The 19783-nt window shown below is 35.6% G+C and overlaps 1 protein-coding gene across 1 annotated transcript in view; it reads right to left on the reverse strand.

Moving 5' to 3' along the window:
• Window positions 1-162: 162 nt before the first annotated feature.
• Window positions 163-19783, reverse strand: part of LOC142350377 (chloride channel protein ClC-Kb-like) — a 121660-nt gene continuing 102039 nt past the window's right edge. Inside the window, exons 17-19 of the mRNA XM_075402224.1 lie at window positions 16735-16937; window positions 4138-4475; window positions 163-458 (exon numbers count right to left, since the gene is read on the reverse strand). Coding sequence (XP_075258339.1) covers window positions 163-458; window positions 4138-4475; window positions 16735-16937 — 837 coding nt within the window. The remainder of the gene's footprint in view (window positions 459-4137; window positions 4476-16734; window positions 16938-19783) is intronic.

Genomic DNA, 19783 nt, shown 5'->3' on the forward strand with positions numbered 1-19783 from the left:
CAATACTCTTCGAGTCTTAAAAACCAGGAACACCGCGATATAGTAACCCATAGCATACAGCTATGAAATTCACTTCGAAATTCTGGCTCTCTATTACTGTCAGATTTTCTCAATGACCTCATACGCGAGTCATGTAACCTTACATGTAACCTTACGAGGCTTCTAACTTACTGTGAATGTACTGTAAAAACTGTGGATGTACGTACCCATCCTTGTGACGTACACTTTGTTGAGACCTAGAAGCGAGAATAGAGAGTGTATTTTGGGTAGAGAGGTCAAGGTCACAATGCAGAATGGTGACTCATCAATCTCGTTGAAGTCGAATCTGATTGGTAACTTCATCCTCAGTTCTTCCCATTCTAAGATGTCATCTCTCGTAATAGTTGTCGCCGCAGTCGAATTGTTCATATTGGAGCTCATTGAGGTTGCGTTGTTGTCATACGCCGAGGATGCCATTCCTGAGAAACAAAGTTAGATTCTTGGTACCGAACTTTGACAGGAAAACAAACGAGAAAATTGTTCCATTTGACACTGAAAAAAATTCTTTGGTAAGTCTCTGTGAACAAACTAGTGCCAGTGAACAGGTCCATGGAGACTATCGTCGAACAAATTGCTCTCAAACGGCAGGCGATGCCATTTAATTCAGAGGTAATAGCCTAGATAATTTGCAATAGGCGCAAAAAGTCCGCTCTATGGGAGCTTCGCACCCCTTCCCTCCGTTTTTACAGACAAAAGCATCAAACACTCAGCTATCAGTGGCTTGAGATCTTATTTTACAATTGCTTTTGTTTTAGCAACAGCTTTGATTTCCCAAAGAGCAATTTAGGTCAAGCAGAAATCAAGAAGTTACTTTGATTGAATTTGGTAGTTAGACATACTCCTGTTTCCTAATGAGAGGATACAAGGATTAATATCAATGCCAACAAATTGACCGGTAGATAAAACTCATAATAAATTGTAACCTCTATTTCAGAACAATTGTTCGGAAGCAGTTGCCAGCATTTGTATTTGTCAACAAAACAATGAATTATTCACGTAGGCTTAAAGGACATTACCGAATAACATCGACGTAACTCCTCTCAAACAAATGGATTTGAATTTTATTTTAATTATCTTAAACATAGGGCGGCTAGCCGCACTAGGTTAAAATGAGCCAAGGAGAAGTAGGACGGTAAACCTTATCGAATAACGTGGGACCGGACGAACTGCTTTCAAATGACAGGCGCAGCCAAATTCCATTGCAGACAGTTTCAACCGGAGGTGGCATTGACTATGACTTCTTTAAGGCAGTAGTAAAAACAAGGCTAGTACTAAAAACTAAGCATTAGAGTTATCAAGTAGCTGACATCTAAAATTGGGCTTTGTGAGTTTATCCCGTTCCATTTCTTGATTTTATTTGTATGAAATTGTTCATTTCAGATTGCTTGGCTGAGCTACTGGTGTTTCAAAGCACTTTAAGCAGAATGAGCGACTATCGAAAATCCCTTACACAAAGTAAGTTTAATCAGCAAACGCCAACTTCGTTGAAAATCACTGGAGACAAAGTACAAGGACAACAAACTTTTAGCAAAAACCTGTTTATATAATGTCATTGAAAATATGTGGTATCGAACTCTTTAAAACACCCAACTAAAGCTTGAAATCTTCAACATTTACTGCACTATCGATAGATAGAAAACGTATATCAATGAAAACCTTGCATAACCATGTAAAAAGTAGCCAAACATTCAGTAAACAATCAAAAGTTCAAATATTGCAGAAGAAATTGTGTCAAGTCAATCAAATTGTTAGCAATTAGCTCAAAAATCTTAATTAGAATCAATTATGCCTTACTAGAGAGCAAATGAGACCTCCAAATAATTAAAAAAAACAATTACAAGAACGAAAAAAGTCCGAAAAAAAACACAAATATTTTCTAAAACAAGACAGATCAAAGTGAAAACTGTTAGTTATGGCTGCAAACAGTTAATTAGATTTAAAAAAACTCATTGGAGATCATAAAGTTCTGCCACTAATGAGACTTAAAGACGAATAACAAAAACAACTACAAGAACTCGCAAAATATAAAAAATCATTCATAGTATTGGAAAACAACTTGTGTCAAAAGTCGATTAAACCTCCAGATTTGAACTGAAAAAATTAGATCAGCTCAAAAGTGCCTTATAAAGAGGTCAATAGTATCTATCATTACTGAGAGAAATGACAGAACGCCAAAACGAAAAAAAAAAACGCTGCAAGTCTTGTCAGAGTGGAGAGAAATTGTTAGATATGAAAAACAAACTAAGTGAGAAAACAATAAGACAGTTGAAAATTCCAAAAAAAATGATTTTTAAATTGCGAGGAGTGTCAATCGGTGAAACCTTCAGATTTCGATTCGAAGTAGTTAAATAATTTAGATATACCTAAACACAATAGAGAGCCTTTGAGACCTATCATTAATGAGTATAATTAAAACAGCAACAGAAAAATTTCAAAAATAGCCAAAATCCAAAAAATCACTTGAAGACAATTGGATTCTAAGTCTTAAAAACCATTAGTTGACTTTTGAGGGGCTTAAACAACTTTAACTATGCATTATCAGAACACTCATATAACTTTTTAAAAGTATTGGTACAGAAAATGAAAAAAAAACAAAGTTAAATTGCCGCACGTGAAAAAAATTACATCCAAAAAGCTGTTTAAACACCGATTTCTCACTTCACTATAAAAACACTGAAAAAGTTATACTTTAAAAGAAATAGCTTTTCGCTCCACTTACTACTCCAACGTGAATAAAACAATAACTCCAATTTGGCTTCTCATTGACAAGAAAAGGTAGAAAAAAGTGTGAACAGATCTTTGAAGACAGCGCACCAAAACAATTCTTTGAACTGTGAAAAATTAGGGCCGCTATAATAGTCGGCTATTAAAAAAGAAGAAGCATTTAAAAAACAATGTTCTCCCATTTCTTGACACCGTTACTAAATTCCGATAACATAAACATAACACTATTTAGGGTTAAAAAGCACAAAATTAGTTATTTAATTACACTAAGGGACAGAAAGACAAACATAACAACAAAGGAAAGAACTTTTAAAAACTCGCAACAACTCTTCGGAAACAAATGCTTTCTGAGCGTAAAAACCATTAGCTGCAAACTAAAGTGCTTAAATGGCAAGCCCAATGGTCCTCTGACCATTGGGCTTTGAGATTTTATAGAAAAAAACAACCAAACATAGCTGGCAGATTGCCAGAAAATAGCTGCAATAGCTTCGTAGATCTGCAGTCTCGAAAAAAACAGTAAAAAAGACAAAACAAAAATAGTCTTTTAATTGACGGCTGATATGTTATATTTTGATTAAAAATCTGTATAAGTTTTTGCTGCTTCTATTAGCCGCTCTCAAATAATCCTCATTTAGAGTGATACACAGCCATTTGACCTTATCTCTTTGAATTAAAGTAAATGAAAGTCAATTTCAATGCGAGGAAGTCATTTTTGAGAGTGAGGTAAGTCAAGTGTGACCAAAAATTTAATCACGCGAATGAACAAAAAAACTCGCTCCACTAAGAGCGAAAAATGACGTCACGCACGTACTTCAGTTGAAATTGCATGAACGAATGAACAAAAGGCAGATTTAAAGTGGCTGTGACGTCAAATGGTCGTAACAAAAATCGCGACGACAAAATAAAAAAAACCAAGGGAAGGCCAAAAAAACCAAGGGAAGGCTATCGCTGTGCGGCTATTAATAAACAGTACATCTGAAAATCTTTACAAACTCCCTCATTTTGCGTCTTCCACTATTCGACAGAAAAATGGCGTCCTAGTTTTAGGATTCAAAGCCGTGTTTTCACAATCCCTTTTCAATGAGAAAGAAAAAGTTTGTTCTACCAGCAATTGGATTCTGACAAGAAAAAAACGACCTGTAACCGATTTAGCGGAAAATTCGCAAAAGGGGCAAAAAGTTGGGGGGGGGGGGCTTTTATAGAGCTCATACTTTATGTTTTCAGCTCTGACGTTATGTGTTCCAAACTTGAGTTAATTTCATTGATGCGCTCTAAGTTATTTGTTAATAATACGCTTCCGGATTGTATGGATTTGATAAAAATTTTACTGTCAGCAGAAAAGTTGCAAACTGTGAACAAATGAGACATGTTTACCTGTCAAAGATGACCTCTTTGTTTGATGATAAGCTGCAGCCAAGGCACCATGGTCCTGAACTAGTGTAGAAGCAGTAGACATATCCGCAATCGAGCCAGAAAACAAATTGGCCAGTGGTCTCACTTTCGCTTTCTTCATGGCTGCCGGATTTTGGTCAATAAAGCTTTGGAAATCAGTGCTAAACAGTGCCATCGATTGACGTCGACGTTCGTTCATGTAACTGCTATCTCCTGTGACAGATTCGCTCGATTTAGCAGCACACTGTTCCGATAAAGGCACAGATGTTCCAATGTCAGTCGACGATTTGTATTTCCTGTTGCGCAGATTCTTTCGACTCCTGAAATTTCATAAAAATTATGGGCTAGCTCATATAAGCCCACTCAAGAAGAAACCGCTATTTGGTTTTCAGTCTTGTTTTTGTTTTAATGAAAAGTGAAAATTAGTGAAGAGAAAGTAGTATCACTCAACAGTTTGAAGGAATCAGTTTCTACAATTTTTCCGGAGGTAAAGTTTAATAAATCAATTTTGAGGTACTTGCTTTTCTGTGGGAACTAATGATGCAGTGATGTGAAATCTGAATTAATTCAAAATCCATGATGGTTGATGAATTTGACCTTTGTAACCAATTTCCCTTTTCAGTGAAAAAAAAGGGTTCAAAGCAAAGTAAAATGAGATTTTGGAATACAACACTCTGTCTCAATTTTTATTAACAAAGAGAAAAAAATCTAAAAAACATAAAACAGAAACAAAGGGAAAAAACGGCAGAAAATTCGAACCGGTCATTTTTTTTATATTTCACACAATTCTCGAAACTTTCAGAGATGCGAAAAATGAACATATTTGTGTAAGAATACATGCACAAGAATAACTGTTTGTTATCAAATCATTTTAAACTCTAAAAACTGGGTGAAGGATAAAGAAGATAAAATAACATCCGTAACAGCGAAAATAAGTTAAGAAGTTTCTATAGTCAAACTTTTGTTTCGATGGACTTCTAAAAAAGTTATACTTATCATAAGATTCTAGCCGCAAAAGGTTGAGAGCAAACCTTATCGAATAAAGTCAGACGGGACGAACCGCTTAATGACCGACGTAACCCGATTCTATTGTTTTCTAGTTTTTCAACTGGAGGGGGGCATTAACTATGACTTCTTTAAGGCACTTCAGAACATGCTACTAGAGCATTAAGCTCATTACACACCACTACCATATAAGTTAAAACTCATCAGCAGTTTTGGTTGAACTGCATACTTAAGACACTAGCAAAGCAATTTAATGCTCTCAAGGTTTACCAATTTTTTCGTTTCGCAGGAAAAATAGTCAGACAAAAAAAAATCAAGCAAGAAGTCGCGTTGAAGAATACCAACAGGACCCAAAGTTTCGCTAAAACTTTTTCGAGCACGTGGTACTCGGATCCTTCGCGTAAATATTCTTATCTAATGTACAAAGAGATTGTTAACGCACAACTTCAATTTACGTTATCTAAGGCAGACTGCGCTTGATCATTTCACTGCCTGTCCATCAGTGCGTAAGTACCTGTTACTTTGGTTAAGTGTGAACAATCGCACGGCGATTGCAATGGTAACAAAACATGATGAAATACATACTGCATACGATAGTATTAATTCACAGCATCAAAGATTAGGGAGTTTGAAGGTTACATGGTTACTCATGTACAACAGAGCAAATAATTACTTTCGAACAAACAACACAACAATGCCTTCTTAACAATCGTCTTTAAACATAACCAGATTAACCGAAGCCAGCCGTTGTCGAAACAGAAACAAACAGAAAAACTAATGGACAGTCTTTCCTCCAAAGTGCCAAAAACGTTAAAATTCATCTGCAGTTTCAGTTAGACGATTACGCAGCTACCATTAAATCGGCCTCTAAACTGAGAGCTGAACACTAATGCCAGCTAGCATCCGCTATAATGAACTCAGATAACAATGGACTATGACCTTATCGGTTTATCCCATTTCTTTTGAAGTGAGTGAGGTCATCAAGCAGTCACGCCGAAAATCCTGACAAAAAACCAAAAATCTGATTGCAAGTTCAAACGAATTAAAATATAAAGGACAAGTTCATAATTAGAATCCAGAGAAAAAAATCAGAATTAAGACCTGACTATCAAACTCAATAAGGACAGCTTTCGATAGATAACAGAGCATTAAACAGAGCAGGAAAAAAACATAATTAAGACCTGACTATCAACCTCAATAAGGACAGCTTTTGACAGTTAACAGAGCATTTACCAAAATCAAAACAAAAAAAAGAACTAACGTCGGATAAAAAGCTGTGCAGCGCAAGACGGGGGAGGTTCGTTTTTTTTGCGGGCGGCAAAAGTTTAACGCCCGCAAAAAAAACGACCCCACGGTGGGTTCGCATCCAGAAATTCAGGTTGGCAGTCTGACATCTTTACCACTCGGCTAAAATGCCTTTGATTTCCTTCCAAAGCTTTAAACAACGAACTTTACTTCAGAACAAGATCAACTTAAATCACTCAAAAACTAAGAACTTAAGTAAGAGAAAGTCACTCAACAAGTCAAAGAACGTTCAAAAACAAACGCACAAAAATATCCAGCCAAAACTTTGCATTTAAAAAGACACAAACATTTATAAAAATTGCTTCAAAAATCGTTCGAGAACAATTAATCAGCCATTCATAGTCAGCCAGCATACAAAAAGCATGAAAAACATTTAAAAGTCCCCGCCCATTTTATTTTAAAAAAAACTAATATAATCCGAGCCACTAAAATTAATGAAAAAACATTAGGTATACGTTTACAATGTCTACCTAAGACCATTAGACCACGGTTAGACTATAAAATTATCAAATATTAGAAAGCATATAAAAACTTTCTATAATGACAACCTAGGGATCTCGTAACAATAAGAACAACCGCACAGCTTAAATAAAAATCAAGTGGCTTTTCTTCAAAAGCAATAGTCTCAAAGCAAAAAATCGTTGGCTGCTAAGAGTAGCCACTAATAAATAGATTCCACTTATTTCCAATAAATAACCAAAATAGCCACAACTCAAACAAAACATTTTTTAAAGAACATTGTTCTCAAAACTAAAACCATAAGCTACTAATATTTGCTTCCCTGATTTAGCTTTATATTGTTTAGTAACAGAAACCTTTCATTATAGAAACAAAGTAAAAAACACAACAAGCACGCAAAACCTGAAAAAAAATACTGATAGCTTTCAAAAAGTTGTCAAGAAACATTATACCGAAAACGTTATATATCGTGAACTTCTTTAGGCCTTATTAGAGATAGAATCTGAACAAAGATTTACGATATCAAGTAAAATAACAAAAATAACATAAAAACGGGAAAACGGCAAAGATAATTACAGATAAATTTGGAAAGCGATTCAGGTCAAAGTTGTTAAAAACGAGGGATGAACTCAAAAAATTAATAGCTTCAAATATATATAATCAGATAGCCAATGAGATTTGCCGTGACAACGATAACAGTGACAACAAGACAACATAGCCAGCAGATTGTCGGAAAATAGCTGCCGTTGACGCGCTTGCTGCATTCGGGAATAAAACAAAAAAAGAACTTTCTTCTGTTTTTTTTCAGTGTCAAAAAATATTCTATTTGGCGTGCAGTTTCTAAAAAGATCAATAACAATGTCAACTAGCAAACGCTCGAAAGAACTTTGATAACCTAATGCTGATTGACCTAATTAACGGGCTTTATCGGTTTATCCCGTTTTTTTTTATTTTGCTCTTTTGACTTTGACAGTAATCAACACATTGCGCAACTAAATGCGTAAAAGAATTTAAAATCCATTCAGTTGAAACAGCGAGTGAAGTGAGTCAGAAGTCAGGCGTGAAAATCGTTATTTATGTAAAACGAACAACGATCAAAATGTAAAGCGAATTAAAAAAAAACATAACAGGACAAGTCCTGAAATACAATTCAAAAAATTGAATAAAAACTTAGAAGTACTCTATGTAACCAGCAGATCAAATGAACAATGCCAGCCAAACACAAACAAAATCATCAAAAAGTTGCAAAGTTCAAAATAATCAAACAAACTAAACAAAAATATACTCAATGCAAAAACTCTTGAAGCTTTTACCCCGAAGGCAAAATTTGATCCCTTTAAATATACCTTTTCCAAAAATATGTACAAAACCATTTTTTGATCTTAAATCGGTCCAGGATTATATCTGCAAGACCTAAAAAAAAATTCGCTGGCCCTTGAAGATCGATTAGCTCAGAAAATGACAAAAATTAAAAAATCAATTGGTAACTTAGGGATGGTAACTAAGGGTTAAGAACAAACTAAGTAGCCGGCATCGAAAAATGGGGTTTATGGCTTATCCCGTTTCCATTTTCGATTACTAGTTTTGAAAGTGATTCTCGTCGTTTCAGATTGTTTTGCTGAACAAATGCCGTTTAAAAGCACTTTGAGCAGAAAGCGCTATTAATGAAACTAGCCTAGAGAAGTCGAAAACCTTTCACACAAAATGTAACAGCGGAACAATGGAGACAAAACAAATTCATGGTCGACGAAGTAAAAATAGCAGAATAAAAGCTGCTGAGAAGGTGAGGGAGGCTATTAAACATATCAATTATGTAATAACAAACTATCAAACCCCGGATGAGTTTACCTGGCAACTGAGGCAAAAAAAACTCAATAAAATACATATGTTTTCAAAAACTTAACAGAAACTAACAACATATGTTTTCAGAAACTAACAACCATGCAGTAGCTTTTTATCAGACCGCGGAAAAGGATTTCTAGCACTTGAGAATGTACAAATATCAAATTGACAAAAATTTTAGGAAAACTTAAAAAAAATGCAGATTTTATCAAAAAATGCAAAAATTTGAGACACTAAAATGTTGAAAACCATTCCATTACATCTAGAAAATATAGAAAACTCTGAGGTGCCCAATTATTGAACCTTAAAGGAGATTCCCTGGCCCCTGAGGCTGGAAAATGACAAAAATTGTCAAAAAACTTGAACAAAATTGCAAAAATTAGTATCATTTTGCGTGTTTGTGTTTGTAGTGCCAAAACATACAGCTCATAAAAATGTCGTAACAAGGCCTTCATCAACTTTTCAAAACCTCAACCTCAGACTAATAAAACAAAAAACTCAAAAATCAACGAAAAACATGAAAAATTGCACCATTTTGAGCCAAAACAACTAAAAATAACATTTTAACTTTAAATTATGGCCATCCCAGCAGCTGCACCACTCTAAGCACTTGAAGGAGTACCAAAGCCCACTTTGGGCCTCTAATGAAACTGGATATTGATTCTAAAAAACGTTAAAAATGTTAGATATGTATTGAAATCAACCACTGTCTTTAAGTTTGCCTGATTTGAGAGCAAGTGAGACCCGCCAATATTGACATTAAGTGATCGGTCAACAAAAGAACGTAAATGACAAAACTAAAAACATACCCAGCAGATTGTCAAAAAAATCGCCGCAATTAATTCCCGTAACCCTGATTGGGATTGAAAGAACAGAAAAACATGGAATCAGATTGGTATAAAAAACTAAAAAGCAAACTATTTTGATTTCATTTTGTTGTTAGACATACTTCTATTACTTAATGAGAAAATACAGTGGCTAGAACTATTATCAATAAATATTAGGGATGGTAACTAAGGGTTAAGAACAAACTAAGTAGCGGGCATCAAAAAATGGGTTTTATGGCTTATCCCGTTTCCATTTTCGATTACTAGTTTTGATAGTGATCCTCGTCGTTTCAGATTGTTTTGCTGAACAACTGCCGTTTAAAAGCACTTTGAGCAGAAAGTGCTATTAATGAAACTAGCCTAGAGAAGTCGAAAACCTTCCACACAAAATGTAACAGCGGAACAATGGAGACAAAACAAATTCATGGTCGACGAAGTAAAAATAGCAAAATAAAAGCTGCTGAGAAGGTGAGGGAGGCTATTAAACATACCCGGATGATTGTCGAAAAGTAGTCATTGATTCCCATAACCCAGATCGAGATTGAAAAGCCAAAAAAATGTAATTCCGTAGCTAGACATATCCCTGTTTCTTCGTGAGGGGATACCGGGGCTAGTATCAATACCAATAAGTACCAGAGATGGTAACTAAGACATGGTATTGACTCGGTTTAGTTTAGATTGATATGCTGAACAACTGCTGTTTAAAAGCACTTTGAACCGAACGGGAGATATCTCAGCCTAAAGAAGTCAAAAAGATTACACGTCAAAATGTTGAACACGCTGTGAACTAAGGTAAAGCGACGGCAGCTTTTTCGACGAAGTAAAAAATTTACCAGCAATAACAGACAGCTGAAAAAATGAGAGCGGCCGTTAAAAAACCAGTTTTTGAAAAGAATTAGTCTCAAAGTCAATAATAAGAATTCAGGTCATTCAAAAGCTTCAATTATATCTCTTTAGAGCTCTAACAAGGCCAATCATAGAGTAAACTAAGTGATAGCATAACAGAAAGTCAAAATTCACTGTATGCAACATTACAACACGTGTCTCAACTTTTCAAATCATTCGTGCAGATAATTTGATGAAATACATTGAAAATACAAGTCAGATTCCAGATCCACTAGAAATCACAATTTGTTCAAACAATGTTTTATCACTGCATTTTGAAAGCAGTAAGAAAAAATTTAACACCTTAAAACAAACTACTTTGTTTTCACTGTCTTTACTACTTCACAGAGATTGGAATCACGACTCTAATCTGACTTCTCGTCGACATGAAATATTCGTCCACATGAAAAACAGTCAGCGCCACAAGAAACTTCAAAATCTTTAGATTGTAAATGAGAACTCATCCGGCAATTAGTAAATCATGACTAACAAAAAAGCAGGATTCATAAAATTTTAAAGACTAGGCGCCGGAATTTCGAAACATTGCTAGACTGCCAGGTCTTTATATCGTTTCTTTGATTTTTCATTTACGAAGCTGACCAACATCACTACTTTGCTTAAATTTGTCCACTGAATTTCAGACAAAGTTCAATTGAAATAGGTGAGGTGAGATAGAAACCAAGCATGAAAATCTTGACTTGTGAAAAATAAGAAACATAACTGACTAATGTCGAGCGAATTGCTCTCAAATGACCCTCGAGCTGTTTGCTTCGGTAGTAGCCAGTTGGGGCTTAAGGATGCTAGCTTTAGGGGTGACGGGGGAGGGGGCTTTTGGGGGAGGGGCTCAAGCGATTGAGGCTGGGTTTCAAAGGCTAGATGAGAGGGGGGTTCAAATCGACAGGTTGAGGAGAGTGGAATATGCGAGTATTGATGGGGGTAATGGGGGCGTATGGCGAAGGGGGTGCCTGGGAGGTTAAACTTTTATGATTAAGAACCGCCCTTCACACCATGAAATCGCCTCCTCAAGTCCGTTTTGGTGAACCGCATTCTTAGAGCTTAGTAAGGCTAAGGGCTCTAAAATAAATTAATGACCTTAGAGTGCTATCTGTTTATCCCGTTTTTAAGGACGAACGGCCAATCGAGCAAGCAAGAAATTGCATTAAAAAGACCATCGGACTAATCTAATTGCTACAAACTTTGTTTGAGGGCGATTAAACGTTGAAAGAACGGAAAAGCCTAAAGAAAATTTTTAGAACTTATAAGGACAAGCAATGAGTAAAAACCAAAGCAACTCGAAGAGCCTTTGTTAGTCTAAAAGTCATTTAGGCATACATACAAAACTAAACCAATGATATTTAAAAAAACCTGCCCATTTTCGTTAAAAACTAGTGTTGTCAAAGTTAAAAGGCCTTTTAACAACAAGTAAAATAACCGTTCACTCAGCGGCAGACAAGCTGGGCATATACAAACTTTGATGACAAGCAATGAGAGTTCAAGCAAAACGACTATTAGAACTTTCAAATTTCAAAATGTCTGATAATAGACGGCACCAAAGTAATTCAAAGACACGCTATTTTTTGAAAGTCTCATAAAAATAAAACTATCGATTATCAGAGGGCATAGAATAACTTAAATTAGCACAAAAACTTAAATTAGTAACAAAAAATGCGGGCAACTTTCAAAAAACTTCCGGAAACAAATAGTGTCAACATTGAAGTAGTTGAAACCATTAGCGATAAATTCAAATCATTTAATACATGCAAATTATGCCCTATCAGAGAGAGCCAGCGATGTTGTCATCAATTAGACTAAATGACAAGAAAAGAAGGCATTGCAAAAACAAAGCGCCAAAGTGATGTTAACCATTAGCTGTCATTGAGGGGTCCAAATAACAGCAACCAAGTAAAATTACGACAAATTTATCACTTTTTGATAGCATTTGAGAAAAGTTAAGAGAAAAACAGTATAAAATAAAAACAGAAAAATCCGCACGTGAAAAAATTCTTCCAAATAAACAAAAAATTGTTAAACATATTTCTCACTACTTTAGAGGCAAATCAACACGCTGAAAGTTCTTGCTTCTACAGCATGACTAAAATCACTATTCTAACTTGATGTCGCAATGACAACACAAAAAATATGAACATATTGAAAGTCAGTGACTGCAAAAAACTAAATATTGAATTGCAAAAAAAACGCCAAAACAACAGCCTTTTGAGCAGCTAACGTCGGCTACTAAAAAATCTCGTGACCAAAGTTTTAATTATTTAAAACTAAAACTTCCAAGCAAAAAAAAGAAGCTATGGCTTCGTGGTTATAAACCATTAGTAAAAAAGAAGAATCCGGGTATATAAAGCTACTGGGAGCCAATATCAGATATCGCATTGGTGTTGAATAGACATATTTGCAACTTTTAGCGCGCTTATCATTTTTAAAAGCTATCGTTACCTCAACGTTTTAGGAACAGATAGCCTCATTTAAAAACTTATTGCTCCTTATGTTAGCTACTCTTAAATAACCTCCAATAATAGTGACACAGACACTCACTTGCCCTTATTTCCGTGTGACCAAAAATTTAAGCACACGAATGAACAAAGAACTCCCTCTACTAAAAAGATAGTAAAAGAAACAAACCAAACAAATTCTGTTTTCTTAAATCATCTCAATAAGCATTCAGTTAGAGTAGCACACACTCACTTGACCCCATCTCTTTGAATTAATTTAAAGAAAAGCCAACTTTAGAGTGAGGATGTCATTTTTGAGAGTGAGGTAAGTCACGTGTGACCAAAAAAACTATCACGCGAATGAACAAACATAGCCGGCAGATTGCCGGAATAGCTGCGAAATAGACCTGCGTGCCATATAATAGAGATAGAAACAGATACAGATCTAAATTGAAAAAAAAAAATCGACGCCGCTCAAAAAAATAGGCTAAAAAACATTTAGCGATAAATTAGTAAAGCTTGTTAAAATTCATTCCACAGAAGCCTCCTATTAGGGACCTTTACTGCACATAGAAGTTCCTTTGACCTTGAACAAATTCAAATTAAACTTAAGTTTTAAAGTGCAAAAGTCATTTTATTGAGTGAGGTAAGTCATGTGTGATCAAAATCTGATCACGCAAATAACCTAAAAACTTTCGCTAAAGCGAGTGAGAAATGACGTCACGCGCGCAAATACCGTTAGTGAGAGGAAGAAGTCAGGAAAATTTGACTTTTTCAGCTTCGCTGTGTGAACAAATGTAAAACGAAAAAAGAGCGTCAGACGACGAAACAAAAAAAAACCAAGAGCACCGCAATATAGCTAAGCTCAGCTTACAGCTTCGCAGCTATAAAAAAACTCGCTCTACTAAAAATGACGTCATGCGCGAAATTCAGTTGAAATGGCACGAACTAATAAACAAAAACCAGATTTGAATTGGTTGTGACGTCATATGGTCGCTACAAAAAAACTTGACGACGAAATAAAAACATAGCAGGACAAGTCCTGACCTACAATTCAAAAAATTTCCATTGACTAAACAAAAAACTAGGACAAAGAACGGACTATAAATGAATTGGGGACATGGGACTAAACGTCGGGAGAATTGGTCTCGAACAACTAGTGGAGCTCTAATGAATTGCAGCCTGCTTCAGTCGGGGGGGGGGGGGGCCTAAATAGGACTAAGAAGTTCAATAGTGGGCTTCAAATACCCACATTAGAAGTTAACATATACCAATATTAAGATTTAAAGTGAAAAATGGCACCAGTTTCGGCACACTTTTCATTTGACTTTTTAGTACTAAATTACCGCCAATTGAGTTCAGCTGCTTGAAATTGTGACTAGCAGGTCCGCAAAACCATAACAAGAAAATCATTTACACGAATAAGAGGTTTAAAAAATTAAGGTTTCTGTTTCTCACCAACTCGGGCGCGAACCCATATCCCTCGCTTAACAGCCATAGGTCTCACCAATTACGCTAACTATGCGTATTGCACTTGTCCTTTGCTCTTTCCACATCAAATTTCTGGACAAGGGCGTTTGTGACCCGCTTGTTTTGCTATAACACATGCCTAATGAGCGCAAAAAATGTGCATAATAGGAGCTTAAATAGGATGGCAAAGCGAGTCTCAAAACGCATTGATTATGCGCTAGGTTGCATGATTAAGGACCCCAAAAACATGATACGATAGGAGCAATGTTAACGATTGTGCTCAATTGCGACTGATGTTTAGTATAATAAAGGAAGATTAGACAATACGATTAAAACTGCTCAAAACATAGTTTCATAGTGATTTTATGGAAAATGGTAATAGAACCACAAATCAACAGCTATAAAATAGAACTCAACCTGTGGTTATCCTGTGGAGGACAGAGAAAAACGTTTGATTTTTCCAATTCAGTCTGTTTGAAGCTCTTGGTGGATTCTGTTTTTGCCTCCCGTTTCGTGGGGTGACTCTTTGCTCAACTGGTTTTCTTGATCAATAAATTTGAGAAGAGAAAATAAGAGAAGTAAACAAAGGGAGAGAGAAAGAGAAACGGAAAGACGGAAAAAGGAAATAGGGAGAAAATGAGAGAGAGAGAAATAGAACGGAGGAAAGAGATGAAAGAGAGGACGAAACACACACACAAACACACAGAGCGAGAGAGAGAAACACACACAGAGAGAGAGAGAGAGAGAGAGAAAGAAAGAAAAGAAAAATGATTGCTCTAAAATTCGTAAGGGTCAACAATACTAACTGAAAAATCCAAGTGGTTTACGAAAAACGATCGTTCAAAGGCTTGAAATAAAAAACAAAGAAAAGACCAACCGAATGGAAAGAAGAACTGCTACAAAGAGAAAACAATTGCCATTTTTTATCCCCCAAACACACACGGTAACAAACCAACTCGCGTCGCATGGTGTTGATCAGCAATTTTCATGTCTACAAACGGATAGGATTAACAATTCTCATCACCCAAACACACACAGGAACTTAAAACGAATTAGCGTCGCAAGAAGTGCTCTCGAAAAACAGGCGGCATGGAGTTGATTACGAATCTTCATGCCTACAAAAGGGAGGGTACCCGACACGGTTTGAAACCCTCGACCCCCAGAATAGCAGTCCTCCATCTTAACAACTGTGCTATAACGACTGAAGACCACCGTTTGTCAAAATCGCTTTTACCGTATCAATAAACATATTTCAGATTGAGAGCATTTGAGATCACAGAAAAATCAAAAAGTTCAGCGTGAAGAACTTAGTTGAAAGCTAAGAACGTTCTAGAATAGAGCAGAATCTGTCAAGCTGAAACTTTGCAGAAAAACACACGTTTACAATAACAACTTCAAACTTAATTCATGAGCAATTAAAAAACACGTAGTACCCAGGACAGTAAAACCTCCCTCTGGGCGAGCATAATTTCAAGTTCTCTTAGCTTCGTGGTAACTGCACCTGACTAACAGTCTTTTGTCCCAGGTTCGGTTCTCATTCATGTACTTTGAGCCTTTTAGGTCACTGACCTCTCTCGATATGTTCGCTTAACCATGCTGCACAAAGCGGCTCTTAAACATGCGCTTCAAGAAGCCCCTTAAACATGCAAAATTTTTGTCCCAATTTAGAGCTCACGCGTTTAATATATAGGATTGAAAGAGAATTTCAGATCACGCGAAACGTAAAAAGTCACTCGAAAAGTCAAAACGGTCAAGCAAAAATTTTGCATAAAAAAGACGTTTACAATAATTGCTTCCCTACGAGAACAATTAATAATTAAGATCTATTCTGTTTCGCCCCCCCCCCCCCAGCTTAGTGAGCATGTTTTATGATCCCCAGGCGCACGTGCTATTTTCTTACATAGTAACGTGCTATATAACAACATATAATTTGTAACTGGGGGTCATAAAAAACACTGGGGGGGGGAAACAGAATAGATCCAATAATTGCTATGAACATCGTTCAAGAGCAATTAAAAATCGAAAAAAACTTCTAAAAATCAATGTCAGCGAATTTTTGTTCAAACACCACTTTCTCACTCTACTCTAAAATTCGAGTAAAAAAAATTTCACGCCGCAAAACCACTCGATTTTTCGTTCCACATCCTGTTTCGGCGTGACCAAAATCACCACTCCAATTTGACTTCAAAAATCATGAAACTGTGTGAACAGATCTTAAAAAAAAGATAACACCCCAATACAATTCACATTCTTTATTGGAGAACGCCAATAATGGCCCCAGCTATAGCTCTGCGGCAATTATTAAGCATTTATTCATATCAAACGCATGCAAATAATCCAACCTATGCTGGGTTCTGGTTTTGAGTGCATGGAAGTCGGATCCATTGGATATAAACTTGAGGAGGGCAGCCTTGCTGATATGTTGGGATATTTTGGCCTGTAAGACTGCAACCCTAACTGTACCTAGAAGTACCATGCTCTCGTGACTCTCCACTAAAGGCACCACTTCGTTCTTGTTCAGATTCCTGATTATGCTGTATACCTCCTGAAAACACAATTAAATTCGTTGGAATCATATCCAATTAAATTCGTTGGAAGTAAAAATTCATAAGACTGTAAAATTTCCCATATTCACATTACACCATAAACAGTTGACAAAATAACTTACAACATAAAAACAAAATTTGTCAACGATACATCAAAGAATAGATTTTCAAACTGAATTTTTATGTAAATTTGCGCTCTTATGTAGGAAAACTAAATTATGGTTCTTCCCACCTCCTCCCGGTAGAAAATGCCCAGATGAAAAAAAATCTACCCCTTTCCATGTGCCTTCATGAACAAACGCAAGTAAATTTTTTGTTTGCCAATAATTTGAACAGAATTATCTAAAATGGGACCAGCCAAAAAGTTAAAAACATAGCCGGCAGATTGCCGGAATAGCTGCGAAATAGACTTGCGTGCCGTAAAATACAGATGGAAAAAGATACAGAAGTGAGTTGATAATAGTTATTGCCGCCGCCTATAAAACTTACAAGTTTATTTCAAAGGTTGTTTTTGGGTGCAAAAAAAGTTTCCGCGTCTCGAACCGTCGATCTCCGGATTAACAGCCAGTCGCCTTAACCACTCGGCTATCGGACCATACAATCTGTTTTCTTACAATCAAATGTTTTAGGAACAGATTCTGTTTCTGAATAACCACAATTTAGGTCACGCAGAAAGCGTGAAATCAAGCGCGAAAAAGCCATTTAAGCAGTGACGAGACAGAATGTTCTAGAACAAATGTAAAACGAAAATGAAGCGTCAGACGACGAAACAAAAAAAAACATAGCCGGAAGAATTCCGGAAGCGACTCGAAGCACCAAAACTTCACAAAAATCTGAAGCCATTACCTTTTGTATTAAACCATTAACTCATTACCTCCGCCCGCGGGTCTGATCAAAAAATCGGTGAAATTTAAACCACTGTCACCAAGAGAAAGAAAATGCAGCAAAATTTTATTATTGAAAACGTTTGGTAACGTTAAAAAGTCTGAAATTTTTAGGATGGTCAAAAAACTGATAGCCTGACAAAGCTGACAGGGCCATCAATTGCCCTCAGATAATTAATGATTCTAATCTCAAAAAGATCGCGAAAGCAAACGGCAGATGAAAACTTTTCAAAAAAGACAGGAAAGTCAAAATTATTCAAAAAAGAGTGCTCAAACTTAAGAATCAGAAAACCACATGATTCTTCCTTGTATATATGCTAGACAACATGATTTCATACTAATTCAAAAATTAAATTAATCATAGAAAAACAAAAGCAACAGAAAAATATTCAAAGGCAAACACTCGTCTAAAAACAATACCAAGCCCGGAATAAAATTGCAATGAATAATAAAAAGTCGAAATGTTCGAAACGACTTTCTAGCAAACTCCCAGTACTGCCTTATTTTGAATTAAATCAATTGCAAACCGAAGAAACCAAGATCTAAGAAAAAGCTGAATTCATTCAATTTTTTAACAACTGAAAAAATCAATATAACGAAAACAAAAGTAGGTGCCAGGACAAAACTAGAAAGATACAAACGAAAATGTGAAAAATATGAACACAATGTAAGGAACACCGTAACAAAAAGACCAATTCTTGATTTTTGAAAGTTAAAAATCAAATTTAAAAAAAAACAAGAAAAACGAGTACATTTCATTGATCAGCATTCGAGACATAGAAAAGACAACGAGTCATTCGAGACAAAAATCCAACTTGCTGAACAGAATAAAACAAGAAAAAGCGGAATTCAGACATACGAAACAATGAAATATTTTGCAAAAAAGTGGTCAAAAAATATTTAAGACTGCATTTATGAAAAAAATTTATCTGTTTTTTTCAAAAACTTAACTTTTCAAAAAACGATTGAATTTTTATTGAAACGAAATTAATGTCCCTCATGTTCCACAAAACACTATTTCTAGTAATTAAAAGCAAAATACAAACAAAAAACTGAAAAAAAATTGCAAAAAACTACGAAAATCGGATTAGCAAATGTACAATTTTATGAAACAAAATTACATCGAGGTAGAAAGAGGCATTTGAGTATATGAATTATATGAATATATCAAAGGGAAGTTGCCATATTAACTGATTTTTGACAAAAAAACAGCTAAAAGATCCAAAAATGAAGAGATTAATAGAAAAAAAAGCCAAAAATTAACTAAAAAATCAAGAAAGATGTGCCAATTTTGCATTTGAAACGCAATTTCAGGCTATGCAAAATACTGTGCTATCAATTTCCGGGGTTTACATTTCAACATAGCATCGATTAAAAATTATTTCTACAAAAAACTAAATTACAAGCAAAAAAACTAGGCCACATTCTTCATTGAAATAGCGGACTTCTAATTGGAGATTACTTCAGTTGACAATTCCTCAACTTTACCGCTCCTTGAGTTTACGCAAATTAGGTTAAGGTTTCGTCGCACTTCGACGTTCAACAAAGTATAGCTACCTATGCAAAAATTAACAAATCGAAAAACCAATTTAAAAACTCCCATTCATTCCGGAAGCATGAAAATCATGTTCTCAAAATCATCGAAAAATGACAAAATTATAGACAGCTATCAATGAGCAACAAAGTAACAAATGATTTGGCAAAAGATTAGTACAGTCAACTAAGCGCATAATTAAAAACTTAAATTACAGCATACCAAAGCATAAAACATCATTTCATCAATTCCATTAGGTGAAAAATGGACAAACATAGCTGGCAGATTGCCAGAAAATAGCCGCAATAGCTTCGTAGAACCGCAGTCTAAAAAAAACAGTAAAAAAACGGACCCAAAAAATCGTCTTTTCATTAAAGGCTGATGTTATATTTTGATTCAAAATCTGTATGTTTTTACTGCCTCTATT

This window comes from Convolutriloba macropyga, chromosome 12 (genome assembly GCF_964194025.1).
Source record: "Convolutriloba macropyga chromosome 12, txConMacr16.3, whole genome shotgun sequence".
NCBI lineage: Eukaryota > Metazoa > Xenacoelomorpha > Acoela > Convolutidae > Convolutriloba > Convolutriloba macropyga.